At 28.4% G+C, this 16244-nt stretch overlaps 1 protein-coding gene across 1 annotated transcript; it reads left to right on the top strand.

Moving 5' to 3' along the window:
- The first annotated feature begins 1677 nt into the window (after positions 1-1677).
- On the top strand, positions 1678-2217 carry LOC136086336 (uncharacterized). The gene has a single exon (XM_065808631.1). The coding sequence runs from the start codon at positions 1678-1680 to the stop codon at positions 2215-2217; it is 540 nt and encodes a 179-aa protein (XP_065664703.1).
- Positions 2218-16244: the final 14027 nt, after the last annotated feature.

The following is a 16244-nucleotide window of genomic DNA, read 5'->3' as shown; positions in this document are numbered from 1 at the left end:
AAACACTGATAAAACTATTTATTTAATCCTTCGCATAATTGTCGACGCTTTTCAAAATGCTATTTGATCAGTTTGTTACTTATTTCATTGTTATGAAATGGGTCGAAAGCCAAGTTTTTTTTTTTCGTCAAAAACTCATTTTGCTCCATTAAACTCAGTTAGCATTACGAAATTAGAGTTGATGAGCGCAGTGTTAGGATTAAAACTGGAAGCTTTGCCTTGCAAATTAAAAATGGAGAATGTTGTATATTGATTTGACAGCGTAAATATGTTATCCTGGATTAAAAATTCAAGTAGAAGATTCAAAACCTTTGTTGTAAATAGAGTTGGCAAAGTTCAGTCTCATTCAAATCCTAAACAATGGCGTTACGTACCAACAGGAAAAAATTCTGCGAATTTTGTCATCAAGAGGAGTAAAAATAAGTGATTTACAAAACAGTGACTTGTGGTAGATTGGATCTGATATCTTCCTACAAGAGAAATCCCACAGGCCAACCAATGAATTTAAAGAAATTGGAAATAAGATAATATTAATTAAGAATACCTATACTTTGATGGCTATTAAATTCGAAGTAAATACCAATAAATGAAAAAAAGTTCCCAATAAGTTAAAGATATTCAAAAACACGTTATAATAATTTTAAAATACTTATAACAGTTTTTTTAAGAGCCTGAAAAGAATTATAATTCATAAAAATGATTCAAAAGCATTGGTTGTGTCACTTTTCTATTCAAAATTTAATCTCTTTCTAATCGGAAATGAATTTAGAAAACATAAATTATCTTAATTCTAAATTCTAATTTCCTCCTAACATTTTATCGCCTCGAATAGATGAAAATAATAAGATGTGATAGTCGATTTAAAAATGCTGAATTTCTCTCATTTGAAACAAAAAACAAGCCATGTTGGTATTAAATAGCATTTTAACCCACCAGCAGCCTCTCATTTGGAGAAGTACACAAAATCTTGATAAAAGCAGCAAAACGAGCAATTTATTCCTAACTCAGAGACGTGGATATCACTAACAAAGAACTTATCATAACGTTTACCGGAGCAGAAGGACTTATAAATTCAAAACCACTGATTTATCAGTTAAGTGATCCCAAAGACTGCACACCTCTTACACCTAATCTTTTTTTTGTGAATTACTAGGTAGTAAGTTTGCCGCGGATGCAATGTATAACACATCGTTTAACCCGAGAAGAAGATGGCGTCGAGTTTAAGAATTTATAAAGCATTTTTGGCATGAGATGTGAGAATGGTTAATACTTCAAGAAATTACTTAAAGAGACGATTGGCCAGGTGGTCGATTAACAAAGCTTTTTCCTGGAAACGATGGGTTAGTACGTGTGGCTAATGTAAAAGTTGGGAAGGTTATTTTGAAACGTTCAATAACCAAGTTATGTCCTCTTGAGCAAAAGGTATTGACCACTTGGTCAAATCGGAGGAGTATGTACACGAAACTATTAATGTACAGGGTGACCAGAAAGTTCTGTCAGTAATCAACGTGCATACTTTCTGGTCTCCCATATTTCATTATTTACATGTGTTTATCATTACATTTTTTATCAGTTTTGTACCAGTTTAGTACAATAATGTAACTGTACAATAATGCTTATCAATTGTAACTGAATTTGTCAATAGTAACTGGGTTTGTATTTTCTATTGTAGTCATTATGAATGTTCATCGTTTGTTGATTCAACGACATTATAAGGAAGGGCTTACGGGTGCTGAAATATTCAAATTAGTAAAGGTGCATGGAATTACTGAGAGATGTGTTTATCGAACTATCCAACGGTTGCGTGAAACTGGTGGTGTTGAAGACCATGAAAGGTCGGGTCGTCTACAAACATTTCGAACCCCAGATCGTATTAAGCAAATACGCGAGAAAATTCGGAGCAACTTTGAAAGGTTGGCGCGAAAATTGGCTCAGGAGGAAGGAGTACCCAGGGAGGCGACGAGGGAGTTATTAAAATTAGACCTTGAATTGAAACCTTATCGCAAGCATAAAGTTCATAGATTGACTGCAAATCAAAAGCTGGCCAGCTTGCAAAGATGCAAAACGTTGTTACGTCAGTATGGCCATTTTGTGGTACAGAACATTATCTTTTCTGATGAAAAGTTATTCGTGATGGAGCAAAGTTTTAATGCTAAAAACAATGTTGTGTGTTCAACATCATTAAAGGACATACCTCAGTCTTCAGGAACAGTTTAGCGGTATCAGAATCGAAGTTCGGTGATGGTATGGGCAGCAGTGTGTAGCAAAGGAAAATTGCCATTGGTCTTTATCGAACGTGGCACCAAAATTAATGCAGTATCTTATCAAGAGAGTGTCCTGAAGGCAACGTTTTATATCCCAATGGAGACTGGTGTTTCCAACAGGATTCAGCACCGGCTCATACAGCTAAAACAACGCAAGAATGGCTCCAACAGAATTGCCCTAAGTTTATTGCTAAGGATGAGTGGCCTCCGTCCTCTCCCGACCTGAATCCATTTGATTTTTGCGTGTGGGGTACTTTTGAGTCCAAGGTCAATGCTAGACAACATCCCAACTTGGCCTCCATGAAACGAATGATGATCCGCGAATGGGAAAAATTTCCTATGGAAGCCATTCGTGCCGCCATACAATCATGGCGTCATCGATTATCATTGACAGTAGACCGAAAAGGAGACCGATTTGAATAATTCTTGGTATACTTGCACTACATATGTTACTTGATCTGTTACTGTAATTTCAGTAGTTTATGTATATTTATATAAAAATAAATTGATTGTGAAGTACTGACAGAACTTTCCGGTCACCCTGTAAATAGTACTTAAATGTAAATAATAATATTGTAGTATAAAAGTCTCTAAGCGTCATATACTGACCTTAGAGATTGTCTAAGCTAATGAGGCAACTAGCCAGTTTTGTAAATAGATAATTAAAAAAGTTTAAAAACACCTATAATATTTCTATGTAGAAATATTATATGATATATATATATATATAATCATTTAAAAATTTATATAAAAGTAGCGTTTTAGTTTAATATAGATTAGCGTATAATCGAAATATTTAATGCTAAAGTACTTGCGTATACACTTTCTAATGAACATTTGGTAGCTGAGGGTAGTCCGACCTTCCGAGCAGAAACAATGAGTTTTATTGAGTTTCAATACGCACTCACTATCGTAAGAATCATTATCGTAATTTTAGAAGGATTTCAAGGCAAACACGTGCATGACAAAAAGTCACTGTCAAGCTGTGAACCACAAGACAAAAACGCTTGAAAAATCCTAAAAAATACTGAGTTTTTTACAAAATAGTAAGTACTATTTTGAAGGAAAATGCAGCAATTTTACTGTTTTTGGATGAAAAGATTTTACGGTGGATTTAATTTCAAATTATTTAATTGACCGTTACATTTCCGTCAAGACACCAAAAGAAGTCTAGGATGCCTCATTAATGTTTTTTAAGGTATTGTTTCATCAAATAGTTAAAAAATGACATCGGTATTTATCGATTGTAGTGTCATTTTTTTAAAATTGACACTAAAATCGATAAATACCGATTAACTCAGATGTGTACATAGGTTTTTTAATTAACAATGTGAGGCCTTGGTCTGTTTTAAAATAAAATTTTCCGATTTCTGAGTTAGAGATATATAAACGTTCAGTTCTCCAGACCTCAATCTATTGGATTACTTCATATAGGCATACGTTTGTATTGGCATAGGTCTGTACTTATACCCGCAAGAGCTATACAGAACTTCATTAACAAGGCTTGGGATACCATGTTCGCCGGTTTCATCAAAACTACTTGTTATCATTTCCGGTTAAAGTGTGTGATTGAAGCAAAAGTGGTCCATACAGAGTAATTTGTGGCCAATACAGTGTACTTTCATTTAAAAAAAAAATAAAAAAAACTGAAACTTCAAATTATTTTGTTTGAGTTTTTAGAATCATTTAAAACTCGTCACACATACTGTATATTGTGTGTTTTAAACTTTTACATTGAAAAATCGGGGTGTTTTAATCTTTTATAACTAAAATTTTTTATATAAGCATGTGAAACTGTATCAATGATATATTTTACATTTTTAAAAATATATCTAAAAAGTTGTATTACAGGCTGTAATTCTTGAGTACAGTGCGTTACCAAGAAGGAAAAATTTTTAATAATGTCTTCAGTGTTGTTTCATGGATTTTTTAATAGTATCTTAAGTGTCCTTTCGTGCGTTTTTTAACACGCCTATTCATGAGACTAAAGTAAAAAAATTTTAACATTGATTTTTAATATGAAAAATATGAAATTTACGATTCGGTTGAATCATAGGACGCCTCCATAAAGTAATCATAAATACAAAATATAATAAATTAATCAAAAATAATAAATAGTTGAAAAAATATATTACTTTATTTTCTTAATTCTGCTCAGTATTTTTTCATATTAAAAATCAATGTTAAAATTTTTTTTCTTTAGTCTCATGAATAGGCGTGTTAAAAAACGCACGAAAGGACACTTATGATGGCGTCCTATGATTCAACCGAATCGTAAATTTCAATTTAGAACCGAATATGAGCAATTTATTACACAACCGAAAATATTCACGAAAAAAATTAGAACCGAAATAATTTCAATCGAATTTTCGATCGAAATTCATAATTGAACCCGTCATTTCGAAAAGGACATAAGTCTAAAACTTTTAACAATTAGTTTATGAGTTTGAATTAAAAATTTCTATATGATTTGTGTTTTTTCTATAAAAAATACATAAATTATATATGTTCTTTATTTATCTACTTCTACGTTTAGTTTCTTAGCAACCTAGACATTATTTTAATAAAAATCATATTTTTGTTGATTTTGAAAAGTTTTAGTAAATGGACTTGTGCCCTTTTCGAAATGACAGGTTCAATTATATTTACAACTGAAAAAATTTCGATCGTATTATCAATCGAAATGTCATAAGTAATTTTAGAAACGAAAAAATTTCGATCGAATTTTCGATCGAAAGTCGTAAAATAAAGTTTTTAAATTAAATTAAAATAAAAAAAGAAAGGATTTTGTAATTCGATCCAAATTTTTTCGGTTGTAAAATTCGGTTATAAAACTTTCGGCGCAAGAAAGGATTTTGTAATTAGATCCTGCAATGAAAGTATACTTTTCGGTTCTAAATTTTTCGGTTTTGAAATATTTCGGTGATATTTTCGAGGATAAATATTTTCGGCTCTATCATGTGACACGCTTTATGGATAACTATTGGATTATTGATTTAAGAAGTGGGATTACCGATTGACTTAAATTATTTTTTGAATTGTTTTAAGAAAAGATGGGACACAGTGGATTAAGAAAATTTGGGGCACAGTGGATCAAGAAAAGATGGGGCACCGTGAATACAGAAAAGATGAGGTACGGTGGATCAAGAAAAGATGGGGCACAATGGTTCAAGGAGCACAGTAAATAAGGAGAGTTTTCTCAAAAATTATGATTTTGTTTATGGTGATAGTGTCATTATTTTATAAGGGTATATATTAGCTATTAGATTAGAGGTGATAGAGGTGCATTGATTGCTGTAGTAGTATTTTGTAAACTGCGAACAACTCGATATAGATTTAAAAACTTATAAAATACAAAACTAAACTAGAACAATCTGTTTTTAAGTATACATAAATATTTAAAGAAAAAATTTTGATAAACATGATATATTTTAACTTTACAACAAATCTTTAAAAGATTAATGTTTCCCATTAATGGGGTACTATTATCTCCGACTCGGGGTGTTTTGATCTTTTATAACTAAAATTATTTACACGTTCAATATTGCTATACCTAAGTGCTATAAATTCTTTAGTTGAAGGGTGATAGTCTATAATATATAACATATCAAAAAAAAAAGTAAAATTATTATAAAATATACCATTACAACCTAATACACACCCGTCTATAAAGCTTTAAAATTAATTTTAATTAAAAGAATGACCAAAATTGTAGTTATGAATATAATCCCGTTATATTGTACTAGCATATATATGTATAAAGTTTTACAAAAATTTTAAGTTTATAAAGTCTATAAGAACACACAAGATTACAAAGATTGTATATACAAGATTACAAAGATTGTATATACAAGATTACAAAGATTGTATATACAAGACTTTTATTAAGACTAAAGTTTACAAGATTAGTTTTTTATACTATTATCATTTGTCAAAGTTTTGAAGCTATTTTTACTCTACATTATTTTTTATTTGTAAATAAGTTTCAACTTCTCCCCCTTTTTTTTTATTTGTAAGCAAATAAGTTTCAACTTCTCCCCTTTTTTTTTTTATTTGTAAGCAAATAGGTTTCAACTTCTCCCCTTTTTTTTTTTATTTGTAAGCAAATAAGTTTCAACTTCTCCCTTTTTTTTTTTTATTTGTAAGCAAATAAGTTTCAACTTCTCCCCTTCTTTTTTTTTATTTGTAAGCAAATAAGTTTCAACTTCTCCCCTTTTTTTTTTTATTTGTAAGCAAATAATTTTCAACTTCTCCCCTTTTTTTTTTTTATTTGTAAGCAAATAAGTTTCAACTTCTCCCCTTTTTTTTTTTATTTGTAAGCAAATAAGTTTCAACTTCTCCCCTTCTTTTTTTTTATTTGTAAGCAAATAAGTTTCAACTTCTCCCCTTTTTTTTTTTATTTGTAAGCAAATAAGTTTCAACTTCTCCCCTTCTTTTTTTTTATTTGTAAGCAAATAAGTTTCAACTTCTCCCCTTTTTTTTTTATTTGTAAGCAAATAAGTTTCAACTTCTCCCCTTTTCTTTTTTTTTTGTGATGGGTTTCTTTTGTTGGTTGGTGTTTTCTTTTCTTCTGACAAACAAATATTATTTTTGATTGAAGTATGAGTCAAGATCCTTGTTTTTAGTTGGCTCCTTATAAAATTTCTTTCTCTATCATATTTTGGGAAAGGTTTCAAAACATAAGGTGAGAATAATGAAGCAATGCTTGGTGACAATTTGTTATAAAAACTTGTTTCATGAAGTGCTTCAGACATATTTAGCTCCATACCATCATCATTTGGTGCAGTCTTCTAGTTTCCACAAGAATGGTGTTTACTGTATTTGGAGTAGCACGATCTGTAACTGATGATGGTAGATAACATTTTTTTAAATTTATTGATAAAATGACTCAATGCCAGCTACTTAAAATCCTCTCTGTGTATTAGATGGTGAGAAAGCTTTTGTATATGGTTTGCGAACTATTGAAACAATATCACTAACGGTCGTAGGTCTTAGACTTTTGAACATTCATCTGTCACATGTAGCATTGTAAAACCTTTTCAACGGTTCAAAAACTGTTCTATTCAACGGCTACAAATTATGGGTACAATGCTAAGTTTTATCCATAGGGATAAAACTTAGCATTGTAATTCCATGTTGAATTGCAAGATCCAAATCTCCTACAGATATTTGGATCTTGCAAATATGATTTTTATGGCTGCCCAGAATTAACAAAACCGAAGATTCATGAGAACAGCTTGAATATCTTACAAAATGTTTTATCCGTTTTTTGAAATCGTCGGAATTCATTCAACAAGAAGAATTTGTAAATCCCATCAGAGAGGACCTTCCTTTATCATGTAATTCTGAAATTTAACCTTAGAAAAACAAATAGAGGAGAAATAGAATTTTCAAATGCATTTAAAGCGCAGCACACAGCTGCCAATGTTCTTTGTTCTGCAAATGTGATTCTGCAAACTTTTTACTTCATTTACCTGCTAACACTTTTACTGGCTTTTGTACGGTTGTTTAACTAATTCAACAACATTACATTTACAGAAAAGAATCAACTTTATATAGTTTTTTTGACTGTGAACAAGCTCTCCTACAGTGTGTTGGTTAAAAACAGCTAATCGAGCAAAGCTAGCTAACTAGCTTTGCTTTTGCCTTTAACAGACGCATTGTAGGATAATTTTTTCACCTTAAGAAAGCAATGTAAATTTTGAAGCAATTGCATCAGGTGTTTGTAGAAACAACTCTGGTTGTCTTTTTATAAAGCCTTGCAACAAATCAATCCCTGCCTATTTATATTTGAACCATGATAATGGGCTGATAATTATCATTTTTTACAGCAAACTCATATGCCAATAATTGTAATGACTTCCATAAGTATAGTTGAAATTCCGCAGAATAATAAAAATATTCATTATTTTAAATAAATAAATGAAGGTAGCTTTTATTATATTTTGAGACACAAAAAAATGATTTTAAAATTGCTCTTCCAATAGTGCACTAAGTGTCGCAAACCGAAAATAGGAATTTTTTACTTTTTAAAATATTTTTTAACCAAGTTAAACAAGTTAGCATTAATTAATAAAAAAAATATTCATTTCAAATTTTTTTAAATTTGCCTTTTTAAGTGCTGGATTTTCAGGGCCAAAAAAACCCGCGTTTTCACTAAATTTTTATATTACAAAAAATAATTTTTAAATTTCTTCAATTTTTTTGCATATTATCAAATATACGATACATTTTGTAAATTAAAAACCAAGAAAAAAAAATGTTTGGATCATTGATTTTGAGTTTCTGTAAAGATTAGTGGATTGTACCATGTTACTGCAGAGGTAGCCGGTTTTTTATTTTATAAGTTTTCTGCAATAAATAGACTTTTTAGAAGTGAAGTAATATTCTGGCTACCTCTTTAGTAACATGGTATAATCTCAGGAAACTTTTGTTTAATGATTTTCCTCCAAGGCATATTTTCACAAGTAAAAATGTATTTGCTTGAGCTATATTTTTTCATTCCATGTTTTTATCACATTATGTTGGTTACACAGCGAGTTCCAACATTTTTGAAAGTCTGGCTTTTTATTTAATAAAAATTTGGGCGGACGAGTATTTCAGGCACCCCGCCTTTAGTAAGTCCATAACAAACGAGTAACGTTTTACGCATAACATTTATTGAAAATTATACTCTAAGCCTGAACCCGAAAATAAAATTTATTTTATTGAAAGCCTTACCAAACCGAACGCTAAGCCAAACCTAAACCAAATCTAGAGCCTAAGCATAAGTTTAAGGGTTAGGGTTTGATTAGAGTATGGTTTTCAACAATACTCGTATTGTATAACTTTTTTACGGACATTCTAAAGGGGGTACCCAAAGTAAACGTCCACCATAATTTGTAGAAAAAGTAAAAGTTGTTTTTTTCTAAATATAAAACATTTTTTGGTTAAAAATCAACAAAGAAAATATTTCTTGTGAGTATAATATCTTTTATATATTAAGTTGTTATTATTATTGTTAAATAAGCTATGAATAATTGACGTTAACAACGCAAATGATCTATTTTTAAATCAATTCTGCAAGCAATATGATCAAGTATTTCCTAAAAAAAATTTATTGTAAAAACCAAAACTGTTTTAACACCATGGATGTCTAACGGGTTACTAAAATCTTCAAAAAGAAAACAAAAGTTATATGATAAAAATAAAACTTATAAAAATGAAATGAAATATAAAAATTAGAAAAATATATTTGAAAAAACGAAAAAGAACTCAAAAAAGCTTTATTATGTAAAGCTATTAAGTAAAGCTACCGGAAACACTAAAAAAACATGAATTGTAATTAAAGAAATAATCGAAAAAAATAAATATGCGAGAAATATTCTGCCAAAAAAAATAACAGTTGATTAAAACACAATTTATGATAAATCAATTACTGCTGAAAAACTAAGCAGCTTCTTTACTAATGCTGGTCTGAATTTGGCATTAAATGTTCCTATGAATTCAACACCATTTAAATCTTATTTAAAAAATTACGATTAAGTTATGGATGAACCTAATTTAAAGCTAATTGAATTGCAAATCGCCTTTTTTACCTTAAAACTAACAAAAGTGCTGGATTTGATAAAATTAACGTTAATATTGTAAAATCAGTTTATAATATAATAGAACCCTCGTTATTTCACAAATTTAATCTTTCATTTAAAACAGGTATTGTCCCTGAAAAGCTAAAAATTGCCCGAATCACACCGATATTTAAGCACGGAGATGACTCAAATATCTCTAATTATAGGCCTATATCTATTTTACCTGGTTTTTCAAAATTACTTAAGAGAATAATGTACAATCGGCTTTTTAATTACTTTTCAGAAAACGACATGTTGTATACAAAACAATTTGGTTTCACAAAAAAAGTTCAACGGAACATGCAGTGGTTGAACTAGCCAATCAAATATCAAGTGCATTCAGTAGTAACTACATCACCTTAGGAGTTTTCATTGATCTGTCAAAAGCTTTCGATACCGTTAATCTTAATGAACTAAAAAAAAACCTGAACACTATGAAGTAAAAAATAACAATTTACTTTGGTTCAAAAAATATTTGACCGGTAGAAAACAATTTATAGTGAATGAACAAAAACAAACATTCCCGACTGCCGTAACTTGTAAGGTTCCCCAGGGCTCTATTTTAGGACCACTGTTGTTCCTAGTGTACTTTAATAATTTAAATTTAGCTACAGGCTTATTAAATTGTATTCTTTTTGCAGATGACTCCAATGTTTTTTATTCCCACAGAGATATTAATACACTATTTGAAACAACAAACGAACAATTATTGAAAGTTAATGAGTGGTTCAAAAGTAATAAACTTTCTCTAAATGTGGATAAAACCAAATTTATTTCGCCCCAAAGTGAATGAATCAAAAAGTATTCCCATCAAATTGCCTAATCTAATAATCAATAGCACTAACATTAAAAGAGAAAACTCAGTAAACTTTCAAGGCGTAATCTTAGATGAACATTTACGTTGGAGTTTACTTAAAATAAGTATTGAAAATAAAATATCAAAAAAATTTAGCAACGATATATAGGGCTAAACCATTTTTAAAAAATAGTTCTTTAAAAAGTTTATATTTCTCTTTCATTCATTGTTATTTAATTTATTGCAATATTGCATGGGCAAGTACAAACAATAAATTTAAAAAATTGTACTGAAACAAAAACACGTGTGCAGAATAATTTTTGGAGCTGATAGAACTGTACTTTGTGAGCCTCTTCTGCGTATAATTGGAGCCTTAAATATATATAAAATTAACCTACACCAAGTTTTAATGTTCATGTATAAAATAAATATAGGATTATCTACTAAAATATTTCAATCCTAATTTGACAAAATAGTTCATAAATATCCAACAAAATTTTCAAATAACAACTTTGTTGTCCCAAAATATAATTCAAAACTAACTTCATATTCAGTTCTTTATCGTGGACCTTACCTGTGGAAAATGTTTCCCAAAATTATAAATACACATAAAACTAGGATAGAGCAGTTTAAAAATGAATCAAAACACGCATTCTTACTTATGGATTTTAATATATCCGATTTTAAATGTTTTTTTTTTCATCAAAACTCAAATACAAAAAAATAATTAACACAAAAATTATGTCACTGAGTGTATCAACATTTATTTTTTTTATTACCTTAATTATTGTATTACCTCTATGGCGTTTGCTAATTTATTTACGTTATTTTTATGAAGTATACTAATTTATTTATGTTATTTCTATGGTGTATATTAATTAATTTAGTTTTTATTTTTAAATCTTAGTTTAACTTTTTAAGTTTTGAACAAATAATAATATCTTCTTTATTTTTTCTTATTCACTTAATCTTACTCTTTCCTTAAATTTTGATTCTTTAAATTTTTCTTTAAAAGACAAGGAATTGTTATCTATTTTACTTTTATATATTTTTTAATAAATAGTTTGTTAACAATAGATATTTATATATTACGGTTTTTGTAAATACGTGAGAATGGGGCTCGGTGATAAGGCTAAATAAGTCTTCTTCTTGCCCTGCAAATATTTATTTTTATTTATATGCTTCGAAACTGTATATATTACTAAACGGCAAATATATATATATATATATATATATATATATATATATATATATATACAAAATTGATAATTTATAATATATATATATATATATATATATATATATATATATATATATATATATATATATATATATATATATATATATATATATATATATATATATATATATATTATAATACATAACTATAATAAAAGATTAGAAAAAAATCCTGAAATAGAGATTAGGACATATGATGAGGAATAGCAATAAATAAGAAAATCTCGTTAAACACCATTGATCAACTTACCAAGCAGAGGGAGCGTAAACTAAAAAGGAGTTTACTACTTCACGCTTATGGATCCAATATAAGCTGGTATGCATCTTTCTTTACATAAATATATGTACATCTATACATATATATATATATATATATATATATATATATATATATATATATATATATATATATATATATATATATATATATATATATATATATATATATATATACAAGCAAACACGACTACAAGATCGGATATATAGATTTTCAATCAGAAATCTGAACATCTATTTGCAATCATTACTAATAACACATTTAAAAAACCATACCTATGTAACAATCTATACATAAAATGATAATTCATGGTGCTTCATTCGTTAGGTATTTTAATTATCCTCTTTTGTCTGAGTGTACTATTGAAGCCAAAAACAAGGAAGCTCAGTTTTGAGTTAGTCATGCACGTTGGCGGAAAACACTTACGGTACTGCAAATTATTTGTTAGTGACATTTGATATGTACCTCTATTGATTGTTTTTTTGAATGTTATGCTATTGTAAATAGTTTTTACCATTTTTGTTAATTTTATTTTTGGTAAAAAAATCTCAATTATAGTTTATAATAACAATTCAAACTTTAGTTGTTTTTTGCTTTTAAACAAATTTAAGAAATAATTTAGTTCATTTTAACTTGTAATTAACTAATTTAGCAAGATCTATATCATGAGTAAAATGTTATACTGATAAGCTGTTAAATTTGTTTTTCATAGTCATTTTCATAGCCACAAGTTATTAAAAACATCTATTAGGACGTTATTAAAAACATCTATTAGAACGTTATTAAAAACATCTATTAGAACGTTATTAAAAACATCTATTAGAACGTTGAGAAACTTTGTAAGAAACTAAAGAGCGAAGAATCAGATGATAGCAGATTTGTTTAAAATTTTAATAAATTTATATTCAATGAAATTGTTTATTATTAAATAGTGTTAATGACATAGTTCGTAAAATTCTATAAAATATCGACGCTTACTGTTTTTTGAATAAAAATATACGGACTTTTGTAATTTTCAAGATTAGTTAGGAACTCGTCCGTATAAACCAAAATAAATATACTAATTTGTTTTTTTATAAAACCGGATATTTTTCTTTCAAAAGTAGAAATATAAAAAAATATTCAATGTCTTAAGAAAAAATCAGCTTAATTTGTTAAATGATTCTTTATTCACAAGCCTATTTCCTCATTTTGTAAAAGAGCGACGCATAGACGCATGCAGCGTCTGTGTTACTAAGGAAACTGGTGTTATGTTTGCGTAGCTCAAGACCATATATAGGCTTTGAAATTACTAATGAGTTATATAAATAAACTATTGTTGACTGGCAAAAATGAATTCCACTATCAATAAGAGCTAATGCAACCGATTGAAACTGAGTTATACGCACAATTAAGTTGGTTTTTTAAAATGTTTCAATCTTGTTCTTGTTACTATCATTATCCCATTGGAAACCTATATGCTCTTATTTATTTTGAACAATGTATTGTAGTTCCGTTCATTTGAATAACGTTGTTTGAAGTTTTTGTCAAAAATCAGTTACTCGCTTTTCTTAGTGTTTAGTTTGATAATTTGCGACTCGATATGTTTGAAATCTGTCAAACAGCTCTTGCAGACCAGAGATTGTGAAAATTACATCATCTACGTCTACAATGATACCAGTAGTATGCACTTTATTGTTGATTCTACTTTGCATTTTTAGACTATTATATTTAGGATGCTTCTAGTATAAATGTTACATAGATGAGGCGATATAATAGAACCCTACTGCACTCCTTGATAGATGCTAAATCAATTTAGATAAATCCTTGATATGATATGTTTGCACAATAGAAAGTTTTTTTAAAAAGAGGTTTTAAAATAGCCCAATTTCAAGTATCAAAAGCATTGGCATCTAAACTGCACAAATATAAAAACGTGTTATTGTTTTTAGTTTGTTAAACAAGGACATATAACTAAGATGAGATATTCTAAAAGTAAAAATAGGTAAAATATTATTTCCTCGTTAATCAGCTAGATAATAAGGAGATTTTTTACATTACTTAACAAGTTGAATAATTTCTAAAGTTAATAGATCATTTAAAACTTTTGCATTTGTTAAAATACTGTTATAAAATTTACAAAAAGCTACATAAGAAGATTGTTGAAATGAGAATCTTTAAGATGTTCAACACTAATGCCATAGCCATCTGGAAACTTATGACTGTTTGGTTTTTCAAATTAATAATTAAAATAACTAAGTACTTGCTTTGGTTTTGATTTTACATGTGTTGTCCCAAAACTTTTAAGAATTTGTAGTTTGTAAATTTTCAATATTTATTGTTTTTTCTTGGACCTTTCTTTTTGGGCTGCTTTAACCGCCTTACGAAAGTTGTTACGCGCTAGGATGTATCTTTTGTACTCTAAGCATTCTTGTATCTTATTATATTTAGGCAATTCCAAAAAATCACACATGGAAACTCGTATATACTCTGTCTATTATTTCCATAATAATAAAACTCTCCAATTTACTCTCATTTAATTTTAATCTATATAAATATTTTGTTTAAGAAAGAATTTTATACGTTTGTAATGTTATTATTAGGGATGTTTGAAACGAAATCTCGCATGGAACAGAAAAACGCAAATTTTAGTTACTTGATAAATGAACTTTGATTACTAGAAAAATATAAGTTTTAACAGGATATTTTTCAAAAAAAATAATGCTTTAGATATTGGTCAAGATTATTAGAAAGTTATAGGATTGTACAATCTATCAAAGAGTCGCAAATCGTTTAACTGCAGTTCTTGTAAGGTCATGTACGGTAGTCACGTACGGAAGTTGCGAATTTGTACTTTATCTAGTTATTTTTATGAAAATAAACTGTTTGTGAGTATTTCAAGTGAAATTTTATCTCTACAACTCATATGTAATATATTTTTATCTCTACAATTCATATGTAATATATTTTTATCTCTACAACTCATATGTAATATATTTTTATCTCTACAACTCATATGTAATATATTTTTATCTCTACAACTCATATGTAATATATTTTTATCTCTACAACTCATATGTAATATATTTTTATCTCTACAACTCATATGTATATATTTTTATCTCTACAACTCATATGTAATATATTTTTATCTCTACAACTCATATGTAATATATTTTTATCTCCACAACTCATATGTAATATATTTTCCATGAGAAATAGCAGTCATCAAATATTTCTAGTTAGAGCGTTAAGAAAATTATTGTATATTTTTCAAACTAATGCGACAATAACACACAAAAAAATATGATGATAAATATATATATATTCAAACATTCAGGGAGCCTAAAATATGAAAAAAATAATACTTAAATAGTTGTTCTTTAATAAAATTAAAGTAGTATGCATATCTTTATCCACCTTCTAACTGTAAAAACACGTCACGAACAGAAATTGAAAATTTTGCCATTGTTTATAGTTAAACAAAAGATTTTATATTTTTGTATTTTTTAAGTTCCGTTGTCCACCACAATTTCGAATATTTACAGATTAAACGTTATTCAAAGCGCTGTTTAACTGTTACAAGAGCAGCATTATTTTGGCATGTATTAACTCTTTTTTAATTTGTTCTTCATTGAAGGTGCAGTTATTGAAAGCTATGGGTAGATTTTGATTATATATTTTAATTAAGCTTTCGTGGTATGATATTGGTAGTTTTTAGCAACTTTTTTTTAAAAAAAAGCGATTTATTTTTTTGAATTATATTTTTTTAGACGTAATGTTTTAGGATATTCTAGACGTTTTTTTGACGTGATATTTTAGGATTGTTTTGCTTCTTTGCGTTTGTGTGTGTATGTGTGTGTGTGTGTGTGTGTGTGTGTGTGTGTGTGTGTGTGTGTGTGTGTGTATGTATGTGCGTGTGTGTGTGTTTGTGTGTGTGTTTGTGTGTGTGTGTGTGTGAGTCTGTACAAATATAAAATGAATTCAATAAAAAAACAGCGTATAAACATTTTTTAATATATTATGATTTAGTTATGTTACCCATTATTCACGAACCTATTGTGATCAGCTTCGTCGATGAA

This window comes from Hydra vulgaris, chromosome 10, assembly GCF_038396675.1.
Source record: "Hydra vulgaris chromosome 10, alternate assembly HydraT2T_AEP".
NCBI lineage: Eukaryota > Metazoa > Cnidaria > Hydrozoa > Anthoathecata > Hydridae > Hydra > Hydra vulgaris.
This window is presented reverse-complemented; position numbering and strand designations above follow the sequence as displayed.